Here is a 26,220-nt window from a genome sequence, read left to right on the forward strand (position 1 = left end):
CCAGATGATAGAGCATTATTCAGCAATAAGAAGGAATAGGCTATCAAGCCATGAAAAGAGACACAGAGAACACTTAAATGCACATTCCTAAGTAAAAGAAGCCAATCTGAAAAGGCTACATTCTCTATGATTCCAATACATGACATTCTGGAAAAAGCAAAACTTTGAAGACAGTAAAAAGTTTAATATTTGCTAGAAGTTAGGGGAAAGAGAGGGATGAACAAATCACAGAGTATTTTTTAGGGTAGTAAATAAAACTATTCTGTATAATACTACGTTATTATGCATTTGTCAAAACCCATAGATTGCACAACACAAAGAGTGAACCCTAAGGAACCCATGGACTTTGGATGACGTCAATGTAGGTCTGTTAATGGTGGTAAATGTACCACTGTGGATAGGCTGTGGACAGTGGGGGAGATTGTGTATATATGGGGATGGGGTATATGGGAACTCTATTTTCTGCTTAATTTTGCTGTGAACCTAAAACCACTCTAAAAAATAGTTTATTAATTTACAAAGTTTATGATTATAATAAAAATCACACCAAGATACTATTTTTCATAAAAATTCCAAAGCTTGTTAACAACCTGTTGGAGAAAAAAGCATGCTTATATACTGATAACAGAAGAACGAAACAGAACAATCTTCATGGAAAGGAATGTGGCAATACCTAACAAAACCTATCCATTTACCTTCTGGACCTACGAATTCCATTTCCACGAAAATATCCTACCTAAGTACCTAAGTACTAAAGGGTAGCAGAATATGCCACGTTGGCATAGGATTGTTCTGAGCTCAAAGACATTAAGTACAAATTGATACAAGAAAAGCTCTCTGCCTTCTCCTTACTGCCTAAAATCATGACATAAATATGTGAAGGTATCCACCACTCTACTAGAAAGAATAGAAGTTAATCACCAGAGACAACTCCAAACTCTTATCAGCTCAGAGATGGCACCAGGAAAACCTACATTACGAACTTTCCTAACTAGCGCTTATCTTAGTTTCCCCACCTATTTACCTTCCCACAATTGCCACCTCAGAAACTCAATCCTTTTTGCTGTTACTTCTCTAAAAATTTCCTGTTCTTTTGTTCTGTGTAAGCCCATGCTCTATCACTTGAGTTACTCGTCACAAGTTTATTAACACATGTGTTGGGGTCCCATGTGTAAGTTCAACGCATGTGTTAATAAACTTGTTTATTGGGGCACCTGGGTGGCTCAGTGGGTTGGGCCTCTGCCTTCGGCTCAGGTCATGATCTCAGGGTCCTGGGATCGAGCCCCACGTCGGGCTCTCTGCTCAGCAGCGAACCTGCTTCCCTCTCTCTCTGCCTCTCTGCCTACTTGTGATCTTTGTCAAGTAAATAAATAAAATCTTAAAAAAAATAAAAAATAAAAAATAAACTTGTTTATTTTTCTCTTGTTAATCTGCCTTTTGTCTAGACAGGCCCCAGCTAGAGAACCCAGGAAGGTAGAGTACAAATACACATGTGTACATGTGTTTGTTTGTATGTGTGAAAATGTGTATTATATTTGCAGCACTGTATATAATAAGAAAAGACTCGAAATATTCCAAATATCCATTAGTAAAAGATTCCATTTACCCACCGGAATATTATGCTCCACAAACAAGATAATAATAATAATAAGGAAACTACATACGGATACAGAAAGACCTCAAGAGTATATAAGCAAAGAGAAAAAAATATCAAGATGTGGAATACTAAATGATTTGCTACTTTTTGTGTAAGAGGTAAGAATAAGTATATTTATACTTACTTATAGCTACATAAAAAAATTTTGAAAAGATATACAAAAAAACTAATAAACATATTTACAGGTGATGCAGGTAGAGGGGGAAATACAGTAGTCAAATGTAAGAGCAAAACTTCCCAATGTGTATTTATATTACCTTGATTTTTGAACCATGTACATATGTGTCTATTCCAAACAAAAAATAAAACTTAATTAAATACAACGTTAGAGGAAATAGTTAAAGCCATGTACTAAAACCAATGTTTTCATTTTGAAACCAACATGAACTCTAATTTTTTTCTACATACTAAAAATTCAAGACACATAATCTTGGTTCTTTCAGAATTTCTGTCCCATCAAATTACTGAGATACCTATTCTGAGAATGGATAGCTACTTCAGAAACACACGATTAAAGAAACATAGTAACGGTTATATGTCCCAGAAATAGCATTTAATATAGGCTTCTCAGACAACAAACACACAAAACTCAAAACATCCCTGTACAAATCTTTCAAACTACTGTTTTTCCCAATGGCTCATCAAAACGAATATCCTCAATATCCCCATTCCTAGTATACTAGAAAGTCAGATCAGTGGTATACTAAGACACTTCAAACCTAATGAAATTACATAGATGAATGCTTAAAACAAGATTGCCTGAAAAGAGAGTCAACGGTAAGCAAGAATAAAGGAAGAATAAATGAACCCAGTAAAACAAACAAACAAAAAATTCACTAAGCGCAACTCGGTGATGCCATCTGTTGAGAAAGAAAACAGAATTCATACCAAACTCAATACCTAACATTAGTTGCTATGTACCACGTACTATGCTACCAAATTTTAATCATTAAGCTACATTTGACTCTCAAAGCAAAATTAATAGAGAAAAAGGAGGAATAAGTGGGAATTAAACTCACTTCAATTAGAATTAGTATGAATATGTAAGTTAGAGGACAGAGAGCAAAAGAAAAACTTGCCAAGCAAGCCCATTAAACAGTCGATTCCCTTGATAAAGAGAGGCTATAAGAAAATGTTGGAATTATGAACGTATGATGCTAAAATTCATGCTAAAGTTTTAATAATGGCATATGATTATTATAGTCAACTATAGTTCAGAAAAGAAGTTATCCCTCTAAAAAATATAAAACAGATAAAATATGTGGTAAGTGTTAACTGTTGGTCATTGTGTTATTCTTTCCACCTTTTTTATGCTTCAAATGCTCATATAAAGTTTGAGAAGAGTAACACTGTGTTCATATGAGTATTTATGGCTCAAAGAACATTTAGTTTGGGGAGGCACTAAAGGGCAAAGAAAACAAGTGGTGGAGATTACCTTGAGAAAGAAAAAATATGTTATTCAGAGACAGGAGCAAAAACAAAATATAAAGAACAAGAGAGATGTAACATATCTACCTTGTAAATACTGATAGCACATATATTCTAAATACATCTCTAATAAGTCCTAGGTCATCATTACTTCTGGTTGTCCTTATACTTACATTGTAAAAATGCAGTATTTTTGAAAACTAATGGTGCACCATTTTAGTAAGGAGGAAAAAGCCATCATCTTTACTACATAAATGTAAATACAGCCACTTTTAGACATAAAAACCAATTAAAATGTTCAACATAATGACCGTTTTTCAACATCATCTATTTCCTCCCAATTACCTCTGGATATATATCTGACTTCAGCATTTGTTCATAAACAAATTGTGTCAAATAAATTTTGTGGCACAAATACTGTAAAAGAAGAATACAGCTGCACATCCTTTTAGGAATACAGGATAGATCTAGGTTCTGTTGCAAAATGTTACATGATAAAATCCTTCCTATTGAATAACTAACTGGATAAAAACATCCTATTTCCTTTAGGACCTAAGCAATATATTAAGAGTTCATGTAGCACACTATTTCCAGACTCACTGTTTAAGAGTACACTTAAATGATCAATTTCATATTATCATACAGTGATGGTCTACATTCACCTTGTGATTTGTCCAGTAATTGTGAAACATCTTCCTCCATCAATTTTGTCATTATGGACAGAAATAAAAAATCTTGCATTCTCAATTTTGCATTTGTACTCAATGAAAGCTATAAAAAAAGAGGAATAAAAGCTACAAAGACAGTGACTTAAGACTTCTTTCATTTTCTTAAAAGCTAGTATAAAACTCTGCACAATGTATGAAGAAAACAGTAACTGTTAAACATTGATGATTTATTTCATGGCACCATCCTTCTAGGAAACCCCATCACTGTTCCATTTACAATTTTAGTCTGTTTATTTTAGTCTACCTGAGAATATAATCAATTCTCATTATAGGACAAAAGTTATGTTTATAAACTCACCACAAATACTTATTTTCCAAATACTGAAACACTACCCCCAGGGAAAATACAGGGTTAGGCTCTTACAAGCCTCTGATCACATTTTCATGAACTGATCAACACGTAACCTGTTTAATGTGTGTTTCTGCTTAAAGACATCTTATAATTAATACATATTGATTCACTAACATTAAATTCACAGCCAACAGCACTATAACTCATGCTTCAATGTATTTATCTAGTAGGGCATATCACAGCTTTCTTGTGCTTAGAACACCAGATAGAGCTTTAGTACTACACTCAAGAGGTCATTTTAAACAGTGAAATCACCAAAAAAGTTTAAAAATGTAAAATATGTGGGACTAAATATACTGCAAAAAGGATATTTGTTTACAGTATGAGAGCTGAAGCAAGAAAGCAGAGCACTGTTTTGTTGAACCTCAGCTGGGAGTGTGGACATCAGGAGACTCAATTATTAATGCAGTTCAGCATATGTGTGTGTCCAGGAATGACCATAAAATCCCTGTGAATATTTACTGACTGACCAAGGCTGATTTAATAACAGTAAACATACACACTTCACCTTAGACAACCAGTCACAAAATACACAAGATGGTCTATTAGCAGTATTTTTGCTAACCAGGGTTTAAACCTGATACTAGGATATAACCAGCAAGGGGTTCCTGGGTGGCTCAGTCCAGTAAGCATCTGACTCTTGGTTTCAGCTCAAGTCATGATCTCAAGGGTCTTGAGATCAAGCCCTGAGGGGTGAGCTCCATGCTCAGCGGGAAGTCAGGTTGAAGATTCTCTCCCTCTGCCCCCACCCCACTTGCATGTGCAAGCTTTCTCTCTCAAATAAATGAATGTTAAAAAAAAAAAAGATATAATCAATAATGTGCTCTGAGAATCTTATAAACAAAAAATACTAATAGTAAAGAATGCACTGTCTTCTCAAAAAACAAAAAGGAATGTACTGCCTCCTGGATCCAAAGGTACTACATACTACAGAAACAACATTAGTAACATTCATAACTATCATCTCTTAAAAGCTGCTTATTCAAAATCCTAAAACAGCTGATTTGAAGAAAATTTGAACACTATCATGTTACTCTGTATCCTCTTTTCACCTACGGATCTCAAAATCTTGCTATAGGATATGTGTTCTCCCAAAATGTATATGTTTAAGTCCTAATCCTCAGTACATCAGAATGCAACCTTACTCGGAAACAAGGTCACTGAGGATATAATTAGTTAAGATGAGGTCATATGGGAGTAGGGTAGGCCTCTAATCCTCAAAAGGGGAATTCTGGTCACAGTCACACAGGAAGAATACCATATGAAGAAATCCTAAGACTGACAGCAAACCACCAAAAGCTAGGAGAGGACCCTACATAATTCATTCATAAATCAAGGACTATCTGGTATGAAAGTACAATTACCAACCAAGATCCCAGGCCACAATTAACCTTAATTCTTAATGTTGTCAACAAGTTTAATAAAGTTCTACACATATTTTTAATTAAAAAAAAAAAAAACGGATTCCAACAGAGGCTGAACAACCATCAATGTTTTATACAGAGAACAAAAATCTTTGCTGATGTTGTTCAGGTTTATCAATGTCTAAAAAACAATACTGTCAGGAGCACCTGGGTGGCTCAGATGGTTAAGCGTCTGTCTTTGGCTCAGGGGCTGAGGGTCCTGGCATCAAGCCCTGCATCTGGCTCCCTGCTCAGCTCAGAGTCTGCTTTTCCCTCTCGCTCTGCCTCTCCCCCTGCTTGTGCTCTCTCCCTCTCAAATGAGTAAATAAAATCTTTTAAAAGAAATAAAATAAAAAATAAAAAACAATACTGTTATGGATAGCAACAAGCACGGTAATTCGGTAACAACTAAAAACTGAGGTCTCAAGGAATAAACTTTACTAAATAAATAGCTCATTTAAAAAAAACACCATTTCAACTTCTTACTAAAAGTTTAATTCTGCCAGAGCTTAAGTTTCAAAATGCTGTCCTACTAATCCTCATTAGTTGCTATAAATATGGGTTTCCTTTCCCTTCTCTCCAAATTTCTCAAAACTCTTAACTAGAGCAATGGAAAGTACACTTAAAATCCACCTCTAAAAATTTAAAGTTTATGCAATACCATTAGTATGAAATTTGTATAACCTCATTCTTATTTAAGAAAATGTCACACACAGCCCCAATATATATGCAGAGAAAATACTGAAAAAATAAATACTAAATTGTCAATACTGGTTATCTACAAGTGGCTTTTTCTTATTCTATTCTTTGTTTAAAGAACCATATGTGTAGTTGATGCATTTTATGATTTGACTTTTTAAAGATGAAGACATTAATTACTTGGAATTAGGGAATGGCACTGATAAATAATTCAGAGTGTTTTTTTCCCCCTTTAAATAACCATAGTGCTAATTTTATTACAGAGATAATAACCAAAAGGCTACTTCACTCAAGGCATGTACTACTCTACGCCTACAGTGAAATTACCGCTCACTGACACTTTTTAAAGGAACTGTAATACAATGCATATAATAAGACAAATTAATAAAACTAAACATCTAAACTAAATAAAAACGAAAACAAAAATTACATGAAAATGTTTTTTCTCTAAAATCACCACCAATAGGAATATGGAATGGTATAACCCACAGTCACCAAAACATCTTAATGAGTTCCCTGATAACAACTAAAGTTAACATAAAGTAATTTACATGCCTTAGTTGACAGCTCACAATAAAATAATGTTCTTATGGAGACAGAACTAATTAAATTATAAAATTCATTGTAACAGATATTCACAAATTTGTACCCCTTTTATACATTCTATTACATACAGGTGTACAGATAGCATACATAGTTTATTATGTGCCTGGCAATGTGTTAAGCACTTTATTTACTCTCATTTAATCCTCATAATACCGTAAGACAGGTGTACCATCACCCCTACTTCACAGATAAAGGCACTAAGATATAAACATTTCCCTATTTATTGAACTGCCATCCCTTCGTTAATATTTAAATATTAAATAACAAGGTCATGTTTCAAGAATTTATTTTTAAAATATACTTAAAATCTTATACCTAGGGTTTTTTTAACATTTTTTTCTTTAGAAAAGTACTTTCTGGGGGCACCTGGGTGGATCAGCCAGTTGAACGTCCAACTCTTGATTCTGGCTCAGATCATGGTTTCAGGGTCTTGAGATCAAGTCCCTCCGACAGGCTCGGTGCTCAGCTTAGAGAGTGCTTGAGATCTCTCTCCCCCTCTCCCTATGCCCTTCCCTCCCCAACCTGCACTAACTAACTAACTAAAATAAATAAATAAATAAAATCTTTAAAAAATTAAAAGACCTTTCTGGATGTCTGGCAACCACTGAAATTAACTGCTTTGAGGAGAAAAGAAGTTCATATATAAAGACCCCAGTATAAATATAGTATCAATCAAATAGCTGCTTTGCTTTCAAGACCAGCAAGAATGAACCCTCAGAATATACTATCAGAGTTTTTTACTATTTTTTTAGATTCTTGTATATCTGACATCCATTCATCAAAGGACCAATCACATTAACTATATTTTCTTGTTTTCTGTATTCCTGAGGCTGACATTTGGGGAGCAGGAGGCTTAGAGACCCCAGAAGAGATGGTCCTCCCCAAGGCTAGCTAATTCCTAAAGATAACAACTGGCCCACAAGCATGCCTTTTATAAGCATACCAACCAGTCCCTATCTCCTTATCTAACTCACACACCAAGCCACTATTTCCTTTACCCTAAATCACCCCAGGGCCAGGTAGCGGGAAACTAAAAACCAACCCTACAGCCCAAACCTGGAGGAATTCACCAAATTAGCCCATCCAAACTTTATTTATGTTTATTCTGCCCAGGATGCCTTTACCAAGGAAACCCCAATGAAGGCCATGATCTAAGATCTCCCCTGTGCTCTCGTCTTCTGCCTCTTTACTACCCTAGTGTTTTCCCCTATGGCTGTGCAGCATGTGACTCCCCTTCTCTTGAATCTGAATATAATAAACTTCTTCCAACTTCATTCTTGTGTCCTCTTACGGCCACACTGACTTTAACCATACTATACCCAACATGTACATTCTTACAATTTAAAATTTTACAATTTTGGTTATAACATCACTGATGGCCATCAAGTTCATTAAGAGTCTATAATTTTCGGGGTGCCTGGGTGGCTCAGGTGGTTAAGCCTTCAGCTCAGATCATGATCCCAAGGTCCTGGGATCAAGCCCTACATCAGGCTCCCTGCTCAGTGGAGAGCCTGCTTCTCTCTCTCCGTCTGCCGCTCCCCCTGCCTGTGCTTTCTCTGTCAAATATATAAATAAAATCCTAAAAAAAAAAAAAAAACAAAAAAAACTATAGTTTTCTTCTCTTCCTATGGTACATCCAATAAAATACACTGAACATGTGTTTATTCAACAAACTCCTGGGTCCCTTCTGTATGTACCAGTGTTGTCACTATCGTAATGAAGATATAGAAAGGCTTCTACCCTGCAGGAACTGACATCGTAGATAAGATCTTTACCCAAATAATTCTGTGCAATAGGAAGACAGAAATGCAACTTATTAATTTACTGAATGCTAGGTAACTGTGCTTGATACCACACAAAATATTTGACTTGAATTCTTATAAAAGTGATCATAAAGATGTAGGATAGTCCTTCAGCTGGGCAATATTCAAGAGACAGAAACAGAATATGCCGGAGAAAGAATAATCCAGAATTACAAAGATGAACTAGAGCAGGGAGATCAGTAGGAAAGCTGTTGCCACAGTCTGCATAGACAGTAACGGTCTAACTAGAATGAAAACAAAGGAATTTTAGCTTGAGATAAGAGGAACCTAAGGGCCTGAAAGTTTAAAATAACTAGCTCAACATCAAATATTTAGCCAGTTACCAAAAAAATGAAAAGACGGGAGAGTTATTTAAAAAACAATGAGTAAGATTTGACAACTCAGTCAATGTCGGTGTTATGGGCTAGGAAGCAGACCCTAAGGTGAATCTAAGGTTTGAACCTAAGTGAGTTCAAGAAAACATTAATAAACAAGGAAGAGTTGTTTTGTAGTTTATTTTGGAGAGACGGACATAGCTAACTTACAGTATAACCATTTCCATTTAAAATGTTTTTCTCCACATTTTTATGAGTTTTGTAATTTCATAAATATGTGTATTTGTCTTTCCTGATTTTCTCCTTCCTATAGTCAAGACACCATATAAACTATGGATACCCTATTTAGGCAGACTGGTGTTATAACTATAAATGCAAAGTAAGAATAGAAAGGTGTAACCAAATGCATTTATTTTAAACAGCCTATCATTCTAGGAGGAGCAGAATTTAAAAGTGTGAATAAGCAGAATTTATTCAAGTGTCTATGTTCCTCAAAATGTAAGTACACAAACTACACTTTCTGTTATACACCAAATGTTTCCATCTCCCCAAATTTCATATACTGAAATCCTAACACACAATGCCATGGTATTAGGAGGTAGAGATTTTGGTAGGTGATTAGGCATGAAGGTGGTACCCTCATGAATGAGATTAGCACCTTTCCCAGAGAGCTCACTCATGCCATGTGAAGATACAGGGAGAGAGTGGCCCTCTATGAACCAAGAAGCAGGGCTTTACCAGACACCAGATCTGCTAGCACCCTGATCTTGGACTCCCCAGCCTGAAGAACCATGAGACATGTACATCTGCTATTTAAGCCACCCAGACCATACTAATTTACAGCAGTCTGAATGGACTAAGATATTTTCTAATTATTCATCACTGAATAAACTTTTGAAAATAATGATAAATCTAACTTCTAACATTTATGTGCTTCTTACAGGAAATAAAAAAGGATCTTTACTTCTTTTATTTTTCTGTATCCACTATATCTCTAAAGTCTGATGGTAAAGGAATTCAATTCATTTTTTTTAAAGATTTTATTTATTTATTTATTTGACAAGAGAGAGATCACAAGTAAGCAGAGAGGCAGGCAGAGAGAGGAGGAAGCAGGCTTCCCACCGAGCAGAGAGCCCCATGTGGGGCTCGATCCCAGGACCCTGAGACCATAACCCGAGCCGAAGGCAGAGGCCTTAACCCATTGAGCCACCCAGGCGCCCCAGGAATTCAATTCATTTTATATCTTGTTCCCATACAGCATTTCTTCTAAACATCACAAACAATTTTTTAAAAAATTCTGGCATACTTTTGAAAATTTGGCATAATATGAGCTCCAACAAGGTAACAGAAGACAGAAGTATTTTCATGCTTAATGCAATATCTGGGGCATAGTAGGAAGACATGTTTGTGGAATAAATGCCTTAAGTTCAGTTTTAAAATAAAAGATGTGCATTGTCTACCTAAAGGCAAAAACAAACAGCACATAGCCCACTTTTAGTGTAAGACAGACCTAAAATTAAATTCCTACTCTAATATTAATGGTAGTTTTCTTTTTTTTTTTTTTTAAGATGTTATTTATTTGAGAGAGAAAAATCGAGAGAGATAGCATGAGAAGGTGGAGGGTCAGAGGGAGAAGCAGACTCCCCACTGAGTGGGGAGCCCCATGTGGGACTGGATCCTGGGATTCCAGGATCATGACCAGAGCTAAAGACAGTCATTAACCAACTGCGCCACCAGACATAATGGCAGTTTTCTTTTAAGAAACATTGAGAACACTCACCACATGCCAGGCACTATTCTTTTCACTGTGTTACCTTACTTAACCATTACAACCATTCTAAGAATGTGGCATGATTATCCTAACAGAAATAAATACTTAAGCACAGTCAGGCTAAACAATGTGCCCAAGAAAACACAGCTAATAAGTCAGTCTGGATCTAAGCACTCTAATTCCAGAGCCTATTTAAAAATAATGATAGTGTATTTACATTATTAAAATTTAAAAAAGGTATGCAGTGAAAATCTAGGTCTACCAATCATCATCCTCTTTCAACCTAGTTCTCATCCCTTATCTTACCTCTATACTAAGGTAACCACTATTATTAGATATATGTATTCCTCCAAGGTGTTTTAAATGTATGTATAGGCAAATAAAAATATTTTTTTCATATTTTATTTAATACATAATTTTCTATAAAATGTTATATACCTCACTCTTTTTAAAGATGTATATCTTAGAGATCTTCACATATTAGTACACAAAAAACTCCTTTATTCTTTTCTCAATTACATAGCATTACATCACACTGACTGAAGAAATCACAATTTATTTCACCAGTTCCCAACAGACAATCACAAGGTTGTTTCTATTGTTTTGCAATTATAAACAGTGTTGCAGTTTAATATGTCAATGAGCCATCCTGCACAAGTACAAATGGAGCCATCAGAGCAAGAGCTATATTCTTGTGCTTCTTGAAGAAAGGGCATGTGCATTTCAATCCTAACATATGTTTGCAAAACACCCTCCTAGTGTTTACCAATTTACACTAACAATCTATGAATACTTCTTCACTGACAGCCTCACCACAGAGGATATTGCAGTCCCCTCCCCTTATTCCCAGGGGATATATCCTGAGGCCCAGTAGGTTCCATTTTAAAACCATAGATGGTAATCAATACTGTATATACTGTTTTCTCTATACATACATAATATTTAATTTATAAATTAGGCACAGTAAGAGACTAACAATAATAAAATAGAACCATTATAACATACTGTCATAAAAGTTATGGGGTCTCATCCTGTCTCAAAACATCTTATTGTAATGTACTCACCCTTCTGTGAGGATGTAGGATGATAAAATGCCTACCAATGAGATGAAGTGAGGTGAATGATGTAGGCACTGTAACATAACATTAGATGACTGCTGACCTCCTGACAATATCAGGAGTGCCATCTGCTCCTGGACCTGCAGATGACCATTAGTAATAAAACCTTAGAAACTAAAACCCTGGTTTGGGGCTGAAGGAGCTATTCTATTATCAAAGTTAAAGATTTTTGCTAACCTGTTAGGTTAAAAAAAAAAAAAAAATGGTACCTCAGTGTAGTCTTCTCTTAATATGAATGAAGCTGAGGAGTGCTCATTTAAGAGTCATTTATATTTCCCTTTTTGTGAACTGCCTGTTCATATCCTGTGACCATGTTGCTACTGAACTATTTTCTTTTCTTTTTTTCTTCAAAGATTTGACAGAGAGAGAGATCACAAGTAGGCAGAGCAGCAGGCAGAGAGAGAGGGGGAAGCAGACTCCGTGCTGAGCAGAGAGCCCAACATAGGGCTTGATTCCAGGACCCTGAGACCATGACCTGAGCCAAAGGCAGCGGCTTAACCCACTGAACCACCCAGACACCCCTAGACTATTTTCTTTTCATCTTGTCAATCTCTAAGAGTGCTTTCTATACAAGAAATTAGCATTTTGATTGAGTCAAATATTTTCCCATTTGTCTTTTAACTTTATAGTGATTTCTACCTAACCAACTTTTTTCATATAATTTGCTTTGATATGCCTCTTCACAACTGTCAGGCTTTCCTGACTCCAAGTTAATAAACAAATTTGTCCATGTTTTCTTTGAGCAGATTTATCATTAGTCTTTACATTTAAGTATTTGATTCATCTGGAATTTATCCAAATATATACATGGCGTGAGGGAATAATCCAAATTTTCTTTGTTCCCTAGATGATGCTCCTTTTTTCCAAGATCATTTATTAACAGCCCCACTGAATTTTTCTCCACTGATTTGAGGTGATTTAGGTCTATGTCTGGGCTTTATATTCTGTTTAATACATCTATTTGTGAGGCAGTTGTAACTATTAAGACTAAAATATTTTACATATTGGGGCACTTGGGTGCCTGTCTTTTTGTCAGTTAAGTGCCTGTCTTTTTGGCTCAAGTCATGATCCTAGAGTCCCAGGATCAAGCCCTGCATTGGGCTCTCTGCTCAGTGGGGAGTCTGGTTCTCCCTCTGCCCTTTACCATACTCACTTGCTCTCTCTTACTTTGTCTCTCTCAAATAAATAAATAAAATCTTTAAAAAATGAAATAAAGTATGTTACATATTTCTGCTCTTATTTTTCATAGTTTTCCTGGTTATTTTTCTATAAGAACTGAGAATCCATTCATCTAGGGCCTTCAAAAAAAAAAAAAAACCACTTTGGTATTTTTATTAGGATCACCTTAATATGACAAATTAATTTTAGAGAAAATGTCGACAGATTTACTTAGATTAGCATTCCTACTTAACAAACATGGTTCCCATTTGTCTAACATTTCTGTGTCCCTCAAATGCTTTCAAGTCTTCTTCATACAGGTCTTGCACACTTCTTAGGTTACTCCAGGGTCATTTTATCTTTCTCTTGCTATTATAAATGGTGTCTTTTCTTTCAGTGGTAACATCTAGTTGGTTCTTGTTTTCATTACATTTAAATTTTGATTTGGGGCAAATTTTTAGCCTCTTCAAGTTTTTTTTCCCTCACTAGCAAGATTGAGCTAATATGTACTTTGTAGAGTGGTTTTATGATTCTGGGATAATGTATGAAGGATTTAGCTCAGTGCCTGGCACATAATGGTGGTTGCCATTATTATTTTTAAATATCAGCATTCCAGTATCTAAATAATATATTCCAAAAATATTTGTTAAATTTCTCTCTAGTTAATGAGGTTTGTTATCTTTCCTCTCCCTTTACACTGTCACACCAACTTCTAATGTGTTCCCTCCTTTCCTCTATATTTCCAATCGCAGAGGCTTACTCAACTCCCCAACTCAGTGTAGAAATAGACCTATATTCACTAAACTATGTTGGTGTTGGTAACACCAACCTGTCAGGCTTTTACCTAATTGCTCTCCAGAAGATAAGTTCAGGTCTATTATGTCTGTTCTGTTAGAATGCCTAGCTATGAAATCTATAAGTAAGCAATACCTAGATCAAAAATCAAAGTATACATGCGCTAATTAATTAATACATACTTGGGACCAACTGTGGGAAGCAATCTAAGCTCTACTTTCATCATGCCATACTTAAAAAAAAAAAATCACAAGCTTCTTCAAAACAGGTAAAGCAGCTAAACTTTCATGCTATTATTTTCAGATGCTCCTAATTCTGCTCCTCTTATAGCCTTATGCTATTCCTTCCCCATTCCCTTATCCCTTTCACAGAAGCAACAGCGTATCTGAGGACACATTTTCTAGCAGCTCTTGCCTACATGCCAGTGCATATACAATATATATTAACAATTATTTCAGCTCTCCTTGGAATCAAAAATAACTTGTAGTGATTGCATCCTGTGATTTAAAAAAAAAAACTTGTTTCCAGTAAAACCTGGAAGGAATCAAGTCACGCATAATTAGCGAGTCTGTGTCAGTTAAGCAAAAATAAGCAAATGAACCTCTCAATAAAATTCAAATGAGTGAGCTATCAGATGGTACCTGGCAAATAAATATTTCAATTTTACAAAGGTGTTACATCACCAGGTGCTTTAAATAGTCCCCACAAAACACAAAATTAAGTACTGTTGACAGATTGTTAATTACTCAAGTAAATAGGCTGGAATCAGGGAGAAATTTAGAGTTGAAATGTTAGCCTACTTTGTACTGAAGAGAAGAAAAAAAAAACTGGAAATAAAACATCTCATGCCTTCAGCGCTGATCTTTCTCCCAACTTACAGTACTGAATTTGTTGATCACTGAATATTGTTACCAAGTTCAAAACAAAATTCACCTCATCGTATTTTTTCTCTAACATTCCTTCTCTCCTTGGAATCCACATTTCTATTAATTACTGATTCAACCTTGGATCACACCTGGCTCCCCCTTTACCTTACTGTTACCAAAGTAAGTGGTTACCAAGCCTGTCAGTTCTTTCTGCCTCCCTAAACTCTTCTTGATATAACTGCTCCCTTGTATTAAAGGGCCATCAGTAACAGCCCGATTTCTTTACCCCTAAATTCTCTCCCCTCCTTTATAAAACCTGTTAATTCTCATTAGAAACTATCAGTGGATATCCACCAAATTAAACTCAAGCTCTCTAATTTGATTCAATAATCTGAGCTCAATTTTACCTTTCTAACCTTCTTGCTCACATTCTCAGACATTTCAGTTAACTGGACTACTCATCCTTTAATAGGCCTCCAATTTGCCAAATGCCATTTGAGCTGCTTTACCTATAAAGTACTGCTCTTCATTCTTTCCTCCTTGAAATACCACATATCCTTCTAGTTACTATACTATCTTCTCTATAGGCAATCCACTCCATTCCAAATGGTTACAATATTCCTCTGTACACAGTAATCTGTTTATGCATCTTATAACACTTAGCACATTTTATATGCATTTCTATTTATTTCTGCACTTGTTTCATCTTCCTTTCTGGTTCTTTAAATGATATTCATCACATTATACTCAAAAGCCTGCCAAATAAATACATTTTTAAAATTTTCATTTACAACTATCTTCTTAGCTTTATCAACTTTGAAGGGTGAGGCACAGCTATGCTTAATTTTGTTTAAATAAATACAGTTATTGTTTCTTCTAGATTTGCTAAAATTAAAGATATTCTTTTTCCTAAAGAAATTAACAGAGAAGCAAATAAAGACTGAACTGAAATAAACACATGGTGTCATAATTTATAACAAAAATCTGGAAATAAATTCCAAAAAACAGGAGAATGCAAATATTGGAACGTTAAAATGAAGTGCTAAACTATCATTAACAATATCCCTAAACAATATTTTAAAACATGGGGAAATACTTATTTAATTATTACTGAAACAAAAAATTGAGATATAAAAATATACTCTCAGTCTGTGATCACAAACATGTAGGAATATAGATAAAGTGTTAAATGACAATAGTATTTCTCTGTATATGATGGTATTATGGTTGATTTTTTCTTGCCTGTATTTTTCAAATTCTCTACCAAGAACATGAAATACTTTTATAATTAGAAAAAACTATGAACTACTAAAAATGTGTTATTTCAGAATAGCAGGACACCTAGCAAAAGAAAAAAAATGAAACTAAATTCAGATATTAATAAAAAAATAATTAGGATAGTTTAAATAATGTCATAACATTAAAGGACTCTAGAGAATTTTCTATAAGGCCAACAAAAGCTCAACTAAACTTCTGCCATCCTGGAACTGAAGAAAAAAGCATAATTCCATGCAAATATTATAGTTTGAAGGCTGAGCCACCAATATTCAAAAAACTTCCCTTATTAATATTAATTCCAAAAACACATTTATACACAGCACAGGTTTTTCTTGCATGTAAAGTAACTATCACAATTCATTAAGATAATAATAGATCTTTATAACTACTGTCTTCTTAATTCCATCAGCATGAAAAAGATCCAAAGAAGCTGAATGGGAATAAATCATGGGCCCTTTAATATGGTTTCTTCATTAATGCTTCCCACTTTTCTACTCACTAACACAATCCTAGCACAAAAAGCCCTTGCAACAATACATGAATACATGCCCTCTATTAGGTTTTCTTTAATATGTATGTACCTATACCTGATAAATACCCAAGTACCTGATATGCTTTCTAGAAGCCTAGGAAAACTAAGTATCTATGAAGTGAGACTTACTTCTTCAAAGCAATTTTAAAAGTACATGGGGTCTGTAAGAAATGAGCTTTAATAGTACTACACATTTGTATGACATATTGGGAACACAGAACCCTAAGAACACTTACTAAGATGATGGAAACCAGACCACCTAAGCTTTCACCCGCAACAGAATTCCCGGTAACTCCCCCAACTGGGAAATTGAAATCTACCATACTCCTATTCTTTCAAGGAAAGTGGTTCACTAGGAATCAGATCCAAAAAAAACAAACAAACAAAAAAAAAACCCACCAATATACCAAACACAAACCAAAAAATCATTGGTTCTAAATCTGCTAAAGAAGCCTGTATTTGTCAAACTGCTCAGGTTAGACATCTACTTCTTTCATTGTCTTCTTTGTGGATTAAAGGTTTTATAAAGCATTAATCAAACCAATGCATCCTACAAAGAGCTACATGGCACTTAATACAACTAATCCAAGTTCCAATGCTGACACCAAATCAATCGCATCTGGTAGTTACTATGGATCTTGGATAGCAGCACAGCAAAGCATTAGACAACAAAGGGAAGTAGAATATGATATATAACAGAAGAAAGAGAAAAGACTGGGTGTTACCATAGTTGTTTAAGTATTCCTCATACCACACAAGGTTACAATGAAGTACACCAAAGTGGTAACACAAGCAAGCATCTTGGTAAAATAATGATTTATTTCAACAGGCCATCACATAAAATGGCAAAGAAACAAATTAGTATTTGATCTGCCTCAAACAGAAGATATTACTGTAAATAATTCTAAACATACGAACAATTTAGTGAATAAGGTAGGAGACTGGTAGACTTATATTTTCAGATTCAATTTATAGATGTTCACCAGTCACCTGCTGTTTTGACAAGTTACTTACCAACTTATGCTGCCATTTCTCCGTAAATTTATCCCCTAAGATGAGGATAATTCTTGCAAATTGTGTCACAAGCATTTTGAAAGGAACCATGAGTTATTGTGTAATGCTCTTGAAATTCCTCAGATGTAGGGTCCTACACAAAGTAAAGTATTATTATACATCTCTCTAACAGTAGTCATCTGTTTGCATTATGATTTTTTTTCCCTACCCTTGACACTGTGATTCTTGGGCACTAACCTTCCTCAAAGTAAAGTGTCCAAAGCAAGTCTCCACTCCTGACCCAAGTAATTACTTTTTTCAAGACTTCATATCATCCACATCTTTCTCATCCTTAGAAAGTATTATGAAAATTAGGGAGTTATAAAACATAATAAGCTTCTCTGGTATTATATGCTTTGGTTCAGTAAGAAAACATGTGGGATAATTTGGTAATTTTAATCTACGTGAACAATTTTATTTCACGTATTTATACATTTATTTTCCTATATTATTTTTTAATTTCAACTTTTTTTTTAAAGTTCATTTATAGATTTATGTTTTATGAACAGAGAAAGCAAGTCAGAAAATGATGTAGCAAAAAGGCAAGCAAGTAATTACTGCTATGTGACCAAAATGCTTTCATTGGATTGACCCAACAGTAGAAATCACCACTTTGGGATACAGGGGAAAAAAAAAAACCAATGCTCATGATTTTTACAACTTCTGTAGAAAAGTTGAGCATAAGCTACAACTAATTTTATCATACATTAAAAACGTTTTCTGCTGCTAACTTTGCTAATCAAGTTAGTCTTCAGTTCAGGAATGAAATACATATATTTGAATTTTTAGATTATGTTGGCATATTACATCTTGAAAATAGAGGACTCTCAACCTTCTTATACAGTTCCTAAAATGATTTCCTTCTGAATTTATACATCAAAAGGGAAGAGATAATAAAATACATCCTCCTTGTATAACATTAGTTATAAAAGAGTAAAATTTTAAGAGTTTTTTTTAACCCTTGGAGGTACATTAAAATACTGACGGAAACTAGTTTCCTCCTACGTGAATAAATATTTTATTCTTTACTAAATATGGCATGGGAAAACCTTCATGGGATAAAGGTAAAAACCACAGGATACACAGTGCTCCCTTAACATTTGCTAGCCTATTATTGTTAGTGTTTTAAATCTTACTTTACTTCAGTTTTCCTCATTTATAAAATGGGGACTATAACACCTGCCCTAGCTACCGCACAGAACTTGTGAGGATTAAATGAGATAATCTAACTGAAAGAACTCTGTAAACCACAAAAGACCATTAAAACAATCATTTTTAAGAGGACTATATCACATTATTTTACAAACTTATGGTCATAAAATATTTAGTAGTATTTCTAACATGAAATAAGTGGAAATAGATGTGCAAAACATTAGGACCATGGTTACCGAGTAATATCTATGATTGAATATACAGTGAATAAATGATCTTGTTAAAAAAAAAAAAAGTACACCACCTACACCACCTATACATTATCTTAAAATATTCAGAAGTGAATTTGGAAGGAAATACAAAAATAAAACTATTTAGATGGACTGGTCTAGCGTATTAAAGATCAAATATATTTACCTTTAGCTACGAATTAAGAAAACTTAGAGCCACTAGCTTAAAAAGTTTTGAAAAACTCTTACGAAGGAAAAATACATACATGGAAGTGAAACAGATGTTCACTCCTCTAGAAATAATCAGAAAGAGCTGGAAGTGATATCAAGGGGCATACATATACAAGAGAACGGAGATGAACATGGACACAATCTATACTCTTGGTGTATAATAAAGGGTATTGGTGAATCTTTCCCATGTGGTTCCTAAAATTTTCAGAATGGAAACCTCTCCCAATAGGCCATAGGCTGAATCTATTTACTACACGGTAAGCCTGAGTCCTCCTGTACATTATGATAACTCTGAAGAATAGCTTATCCTTAATGAATGAAGCCACCTGTTTCTCTTCCACTCTTCATTATAGAATATTTAATATGCTTATAAAGCCATTATCTACAAGGAAATAATTCCTAGCTCCCTCCTTTCTGTATGCTGTCAGTTTAAAGCCTGATAAAATGAATTACGTTTATTACATAGTCCTAGAAATTCAATTCATTCATTCATTCATTCATTCAATTAACTGGAAACTTTAAAACCAATTAAATAAGAACTCCTTACCTTCTAATTCAGTACTCAAACTCACAAATTAAAAAAAAAAAAAGTTGAGGAAGGAATACATTTAAATCATTAAAGAATTCTTCCCAAGGGAATAATTTTAGTTAAAAACATTAAAAGTTTCCACTCAAAAACCTTAAATCAAAACTGAGTTTAGGGGTGCCTGGGTGGCTCACTGGGATAAGCCGCTGCCTTTGGCTCAGGTCATGATCCCAGGGTCCTGGGATTGAGCCCCATATCGGGCTCTCTGCTCAGCAGGGAGCCTGCTTCCCTCTTTCTCTCTGCCTGCCTCTCTGCCTACTTGTGATCTCTCCCTGTCAAATAAATAAATAAAATCTTAAAAAAAAAAAACTGAGTTTAAAAGAAAAGTCCCTATCAGAGCAACTACCTCCTTTCAAACTTTTACTTTCTCCTACCTCTCGGATAGACTTCAATGTGTCATTGAACGTGGACTTCCAGTAGAAAGCTTTTCTCGAGATCAGGCTCTTCTCCTTTAAAACTAAACTATTTCAGCTCCAGATTTATTTTCTGGCTATTTATGTGATGAAGGGTTGAGTTAAAATTAAGACTTCATTTTCTCCCAGAAATCTTTAACCTACCCCACAATGACACTTCCCATCATTTAAATTTCCCAGTTTCAAGGGACGTATCATGTCATGTCAACCTTCAATCCTCTCTAGGTATTTTCATTTATGTATGCCTCAACTCCCAACCCAGGCTCCAAATTTTTCAAAGACAAAGTTGATGCCTTTTTCATTTTTCTAGTCTGTAAGTTTACCCTGAACAATAAGGCAATCCTGAAGAAGTATTGTAAATTAGGTAAACCCACCCTTCCAACTTTATATTACCAAATAATGCTTCCAAGATGAATCAATACAGTGATATAAATGTCACAATGCAACCATCACAATGTCAACATGACCACAAAAAAACCTCTCACGGCTAGTTAAGTTTCTCAGAATCTTACCCGCTGAATTAAAAGCTGTTAAACACATGTACTATTAATGCACAATTTCTATCCTTGTCCTGGACACAAAACAGATACTTGGTAAAATGTAAGATATTTAAACTTTAGTAAATTTCAGTAACTATACTGGCAATTTATACATGCTGGCTTCGTACTTTTTACTTGTCCTGTAGCCTCTCAGAAACTACTAAAGCAATACACAGATTTGTTCAATTATTGCTGTGGTGCATGTTAAGTATTTAAAAAAAAAAAAAAAAAGCCCCAAAACCATGACAATTTCAATGTGAGGTAGCATTCCAAGCTAAGCAAAAAAGGTAAAGGATACATCTGCCTCTGAAGCAGTGACAGTAAATACATATCAATAAATTACGATTCGTGTCTACACATGACAACCTCAATCACTGAGATTATGAAATTCTGGTAAGATTCCATAAAATATTCTTAGTGAGGTAGAGTACAAGACAGCTGCCCCTTTACCTTGAGTTCTGCAATAATTAAACCTATTGTATTAAGGATTGCTACCATTCATCCGAAAGACTTAAATTACAAATTAAGGTAGAAGGAAAAAGATTAAGACCCTACCAACAAAGAAAGGATGAAAACTACACAGTTTTTACAAGTTAGAAAGGTGAGGTTTGGCATGGTGGTGAGATGATATGAAAGATGAATAACATGCTTTAATATCCTACTATTTTATATCTACATTATTCTCTCAAAAGTAGATTAACAATAGAAACCACTTAAATAATAAAGTGGTAAAGAAAAATAATCCCATAGAAAATATTTAAGTGCCATTATTGTTAGTTAAAAGAAGAAACTATAAATCAGTACAGCTGTGGTCTTATCTGAATTTACCATCTTAAGAATTAACTTTTAGTATTCATAATTGAAAGCAAAATTCACATAACAATATTTCTAAGTGTGATAATATCTTATTTTAAAGTCTACATATAGGAAAAGAGAACATGACATGTGAACAAATCCCTCAAAATTCTCATTACACTAAAAATTATTCTACATTTGGCTTATACCGCTACTACAAAATCAGTACATAATCACAGTCACAAAACTTTTAATAGCTAGTGCTGCTACCTGAAAGTTGGAAATTAGGGGAATAAAAGATATTTCAAACTAAACTAAATAAAATTATGTATTTCATACACCATAGGGAGAACAGAAAAATTAGAATATATTTTAGGCAAGCTTCCATCTTATTTACTTTTCTTTCTGATGTATGGAAAACAACACAATCAATTATGCATTTAAAATCTGCCAAAGTAGCTGATAGTACTTATTACACAGGACCTACATTCTATATGCTCTATACCTATATACTCTGTCCAAGAGAAAAGGTATCCAAGTGGCATGCTGGTTTTCTCTATTGCTTTACATCACCCATAATTATATTCTGAAACCGAAGCTTCATACAATAAGGGTTTATAACAACAGTAGTTTAAAATAATAAAACCACAAGATAATGAAGTATTTAGAAACATGCAAATGTAAAGGATGTATTTAACTCCTAGTTTGCTTTTAAAGCTTGATAAAAAAAATACGGGTTTAGGACTAGAGAAATTACTTGACATTTCAAACTTACATGATATAATTATTAGAAAGAGCAGACAAAAAAATTTTCAACTTACCTGGTTTCTTTCTGGATTTTTCATGACCTAGCTGTCCTAGATCATTACATCCACATGTGTACACTGTTCCATCATCCAGAACAAATACAGTATGTCTGAGTCCACATCCCACATCTCGGACCTTTTTATTTACAAAAAAGTCACTTTTTCGGGGCTCTAGCACAATTTCTTCATCAATTCCACCCAAACCTAGCTGTCCAAAAGATGCATTTCCCCAGCACAACATGTTTGTAATTCTTTTGGTCTTCCAGTTTCAAAAAAAAAACTTCCTTCTCAAACACTGGAAAGTTGGAGGTATACCTATGTCTGAGGAGATACAAAAAGGTTAATATGACTTCAAAGGAAACATGATGTATAATTGTTCTTTCAAGTGCTATGCTACAATAATTACTACACAGTAAACATGAAATCTATTTTATAATACACTACATAACTATCACCCAGTTTCAAAAACCAAGCAGTTGATTTTTAAAAATACACAGAAACATTTACAGAAAATTTCACTCTGTAATTCTTTGTAAAATTTAGAACATATTAACCAGTTTTGACTTTTTGCTATCTTGTGACTAATCTAATGGAAATAGTACTTTGATGATATCAATTTTTGCTTCACTTTAAATCATTTTATTGAGCAAGAAATAAAACTTCCATCCACTAACCCCAAAATCAAGTAGACACATAATGAAAAATTTTGCCAACTACACAAACATAAAACCTTGCAATCTCCTTCAAGTCACAACATAATTAAACCTTTTAATACCTACCTCTGTATCAGCAAACAACTGAAGTTCTTATTCGTAACAGAAATAAAACCAATAATGGAAACTTTAAATTTCCCACAATTTAAATGATCTTCCGATTATTCACACTAAGAGGCCGTAAAGAAAAGTATAGTTCTCGCCAAATCTTAAGACACTCGTCTAATGTATTTTTTATAAAATACATTTTTATTTGTAAAAATTTATTTTTATATTTTTATTTATAAAAAATGTATTTTATATATCAAAACAGTAACATTCCGACCTCACCACTTATTTAATTTTTAAAACTAAGTCAATGTACATAATTATATACTCACAAAACAAAATATGGAGTTTCAGTATCAAGATGTTCCCCCATATTCAACATTTTCTATTACGAATGGCAACCGTGACAGAAAAACAGTTCCCCTGGGCAATCTATATCTATCTATACCTCTATGACAAGTATTTGAAAATGGGAAAAAACTGCAAACAACCCTAGCACTGCCGATTTTTCAAGAACAGGAATGGGGGATGGGACATTGATAGTCTGGAGGCGAAATCTGTAGAACTTTCCAGTACGCTGAGTATTTCTTCCCTTGTAAAGACACGTATCAAAAGAGTACCCTTCTTGTAAACCCACACAGACTTTTAAACACATCACGTTACTAAATAACAATTACAGGAAGTCAGCCTTATTCCCGTTGCAGTCACCCATATTCCTTACACAGAACCTGAGAAGTTTCAAAATCCAACTTTCCTACGTTCGAGCTAGCAATTACCAAAGCTGTCCATTCCATGACCTATCCATTCAGAGAAGTTTGATTTTATTCTTTGGGGACATCGGATCTCGATGGTTCCCGAGAGTTCTGCATTGTCTAGCCGTATTTTTTTTTTTTTTTTAAAGAATAGAGGACTGAAAAATACCTCTGATTTCAGCGCATGAGGTTTAACCATCGTTTATCATCCTTTTCTTTAAAAAGTCAGAGGTATGAGAAAGGCGTCCTCTCACCAGCAACAGGTAGGGGAATGAGAAGCACTTTATTCCCATCATCCCCTGAACGTGCACTCAGATCAGCCTAGGGGAACCAGGGGAGTGAAATCGTCTGCACACACCCAACCCCGCGGGCCGATCACTCAACTACGGCAGCCGCCCGCTCGCAGCAGCCGAAGAGGCCAGGCGACAAGACTCCCCACTTCGGCGGGCCTCAGTCCCAGGGAGGCCCTTCCCCAAGGAGGTGCGACATTTCAGCCCCCCGGCCAGAGAGCACCAACAAAGTCCTCGTCCCCCGCCCCCCACCCCGAGGAAGCGCTGAGAAAGCACCCAGCGCCAGGCCGGCCTGAACCCGCCCAGCCCGGCCTGCCCCCTCCCTAACGCCGTCACACGCACCCGAACCCACCGGGGCAACGACTCACCCAGCCCCTCAAGGCAGGAGAAGCCCAGGGCGACGGGGGGCGGCGCCTCCCCCGAGAGCAAGGCAGCGCGGCAGCTGAGGCAGGTCTCCAGCTCCTGGACCCTCCTTCTTCAGCCAGTGGCGGCGAACACCAGGGCTCCTCCGGCGTCGGTGCCGCTGCTCCGCAGCTCCCTTCCCCGGCTCCTGTGAAACTTTACCGGGTACCCAGAAAAAAGCAGCAGCCACCGCTGTCCAGTCTAGAGACAGCCGTCAGCGACCCGGATGGAGCGGGCGGGGAAGGACAGGAGGCAAGCGGGGCGGAGAGCGCGAGGGGTGGGGAGAGTTGGGGAAGAGACTGGGGAGGAGAAGGGAGAAGGGGGAAGGTAGCTACGCGGGGAGGGGGAGGGGCAGGCCGGAAGTGAACCACAGAGCACGCGCGCGAGCCCGCCCACTTCCCGGCCCGCGCGCCTGCGCCAGTATCCTCCCAGGGCACCTCGACTCGCGCGCATGCGTAGTGTCGGCTCTGCGTTGCTTTGAGAGGAAAACGCCAAATGCAGAAGTTTGCGAAAGCCAAGTAGAGGTGTTTGGCGTGTCTTGCAACAAAGTGTCGGCGCGCTGATTGGCCTTTTAGTGAAGAAGACTCCGTTTTCTGGTTTGGTTGTCTTTCTGCTCATAGGTTTCAGTCTCTATTATTTCCTTCTGCCTTTTTTCGAGGAGAATTTGAAGTGGCAGATAAACATTACAAATACGAATATAAAGGCGGGTGAAGTCTTTTACCCTTAGCCTCAACTGGAGCTAATCTGAAGGTGTACGTTCATAGCAATGACTGAACCTACTGGCATGAAATAATATATCAGCACCACCAGTTAAGGCTCCTGTCGTGATGGCGGCCATCACATTGCGCTCTGCCTGAAAGATAAATTTAGTGTAGGGTATCCTTCATTCAGGGAAAATTAAGCTGTGCATATGACTGGAGTCCCCGCTTCATAAAAACGAAGTCTGGCTTTCCTAGATTAATCTTCATAGCAGTCTCTTTAAGAGGAGGAAAACTTGAAACGAGGCACTCTTGAAATTTTGCTAGACTTTGCTAGAACCTGTGACTCCAGAGTGAATATTGAGAACTCAGGAAGAATTCCTCAATAAGCCAAGTTTCTTTATCTCACTGAAAAATCTGTCTCAGATTAGGAAATGCCTGTGCTAAAATATGTACGTCTATTGTTTTCTCAGGGCTGCCATAACAAAATGTCATTAATTGGATAACTTAAAACAAATTTATTGTCTCACAGTTACGGAGGCCAGAAATTGGAAATCAGTGTGGCAGCAGGATTGGGTCTCTCTTGAGGTCTCAAAAGAGGATCTCCTCCATACGTTTTTAACTTCTGGGGTTTGCTGACAATCCTTGGTATTTCTTGGTTTGTAGATGCATCACTGTAATCTCTGCCTCCATCTCTATATTGTGTTCTTCGTGGTGTGTCTGTGTCCAAACTTGCCTCTTATAAGGACACCATTCATTGGGTTAAGGCCCACCCTGATCCATTATGACCTGTTTTTAACTGAGTTACATCTGCAAAGACCCGCTTTCCAAATAAGGTCACATTTTCAGGTACTACAATTTAGAGTTAGGCATATTTCTTTGGGGGATCCAATTCAACTCACAGCAGTGTGTTACAGAAACAAGCATAAAAATGATAAGATACTTAAGCAATGAAAGCACAATTTCAATTTTGGGAGTGGTGGG

The 26,220-nt window shown here is 35.9% G+C and overlaps 1 protein-coding gene across 2 annotated transcripts in view; it reads right to left on the reverse strand.

Moving 5' to 3' along the window:
* The window catches only part of LOC111144758 (HECT and RLD domain containing E3 ubiquitin protein ligase 4), a 122,997-nt gene extending 98,200 nt beyond the window's left edge, over positions 1-24,797 (reverse strand). For both annotated transcript variants that reach the window (XM_022499201.1, XM_022499200.1), the window contains exons 1-2: positions 24,505-24,797; positions 22,349-22,654 (exon numbers count right to left, since the gene is read on the reverse strand). In XM_022499201.1, the coding sequence (XP_022354909.1) occupies positions 22,349-22,574 (226 nt within the window). In that variant the 5' untranslated portion in view covers positions 22,575-22,654; positions 24,505-24,797. The remainder of the gene's footprint in view (positions 1-22,348; positions 22,655-24,504) is intronic.
* Between the last annotated feature and the right edge of the window lie 1,423 nt (positions 24,798-26,220).

The sequence above is a fragment of the Enhydra lutris genome, unplaced genomic scaffold (assembly GCF_002288905.1).
Source record: "Enhydra lutris kenyoni isolate GAN:26980312 unplaced genomic scaffold, ASM228890v2 scaffoldscaffold12, whole genome shotgun sequence".
Classification (NCBI taxonomy): Eukaryota; Metazoa; Chordata; class Mammalia; order Carnivora; family Mustelidae; genus Enhydra; species Enhydra lutris.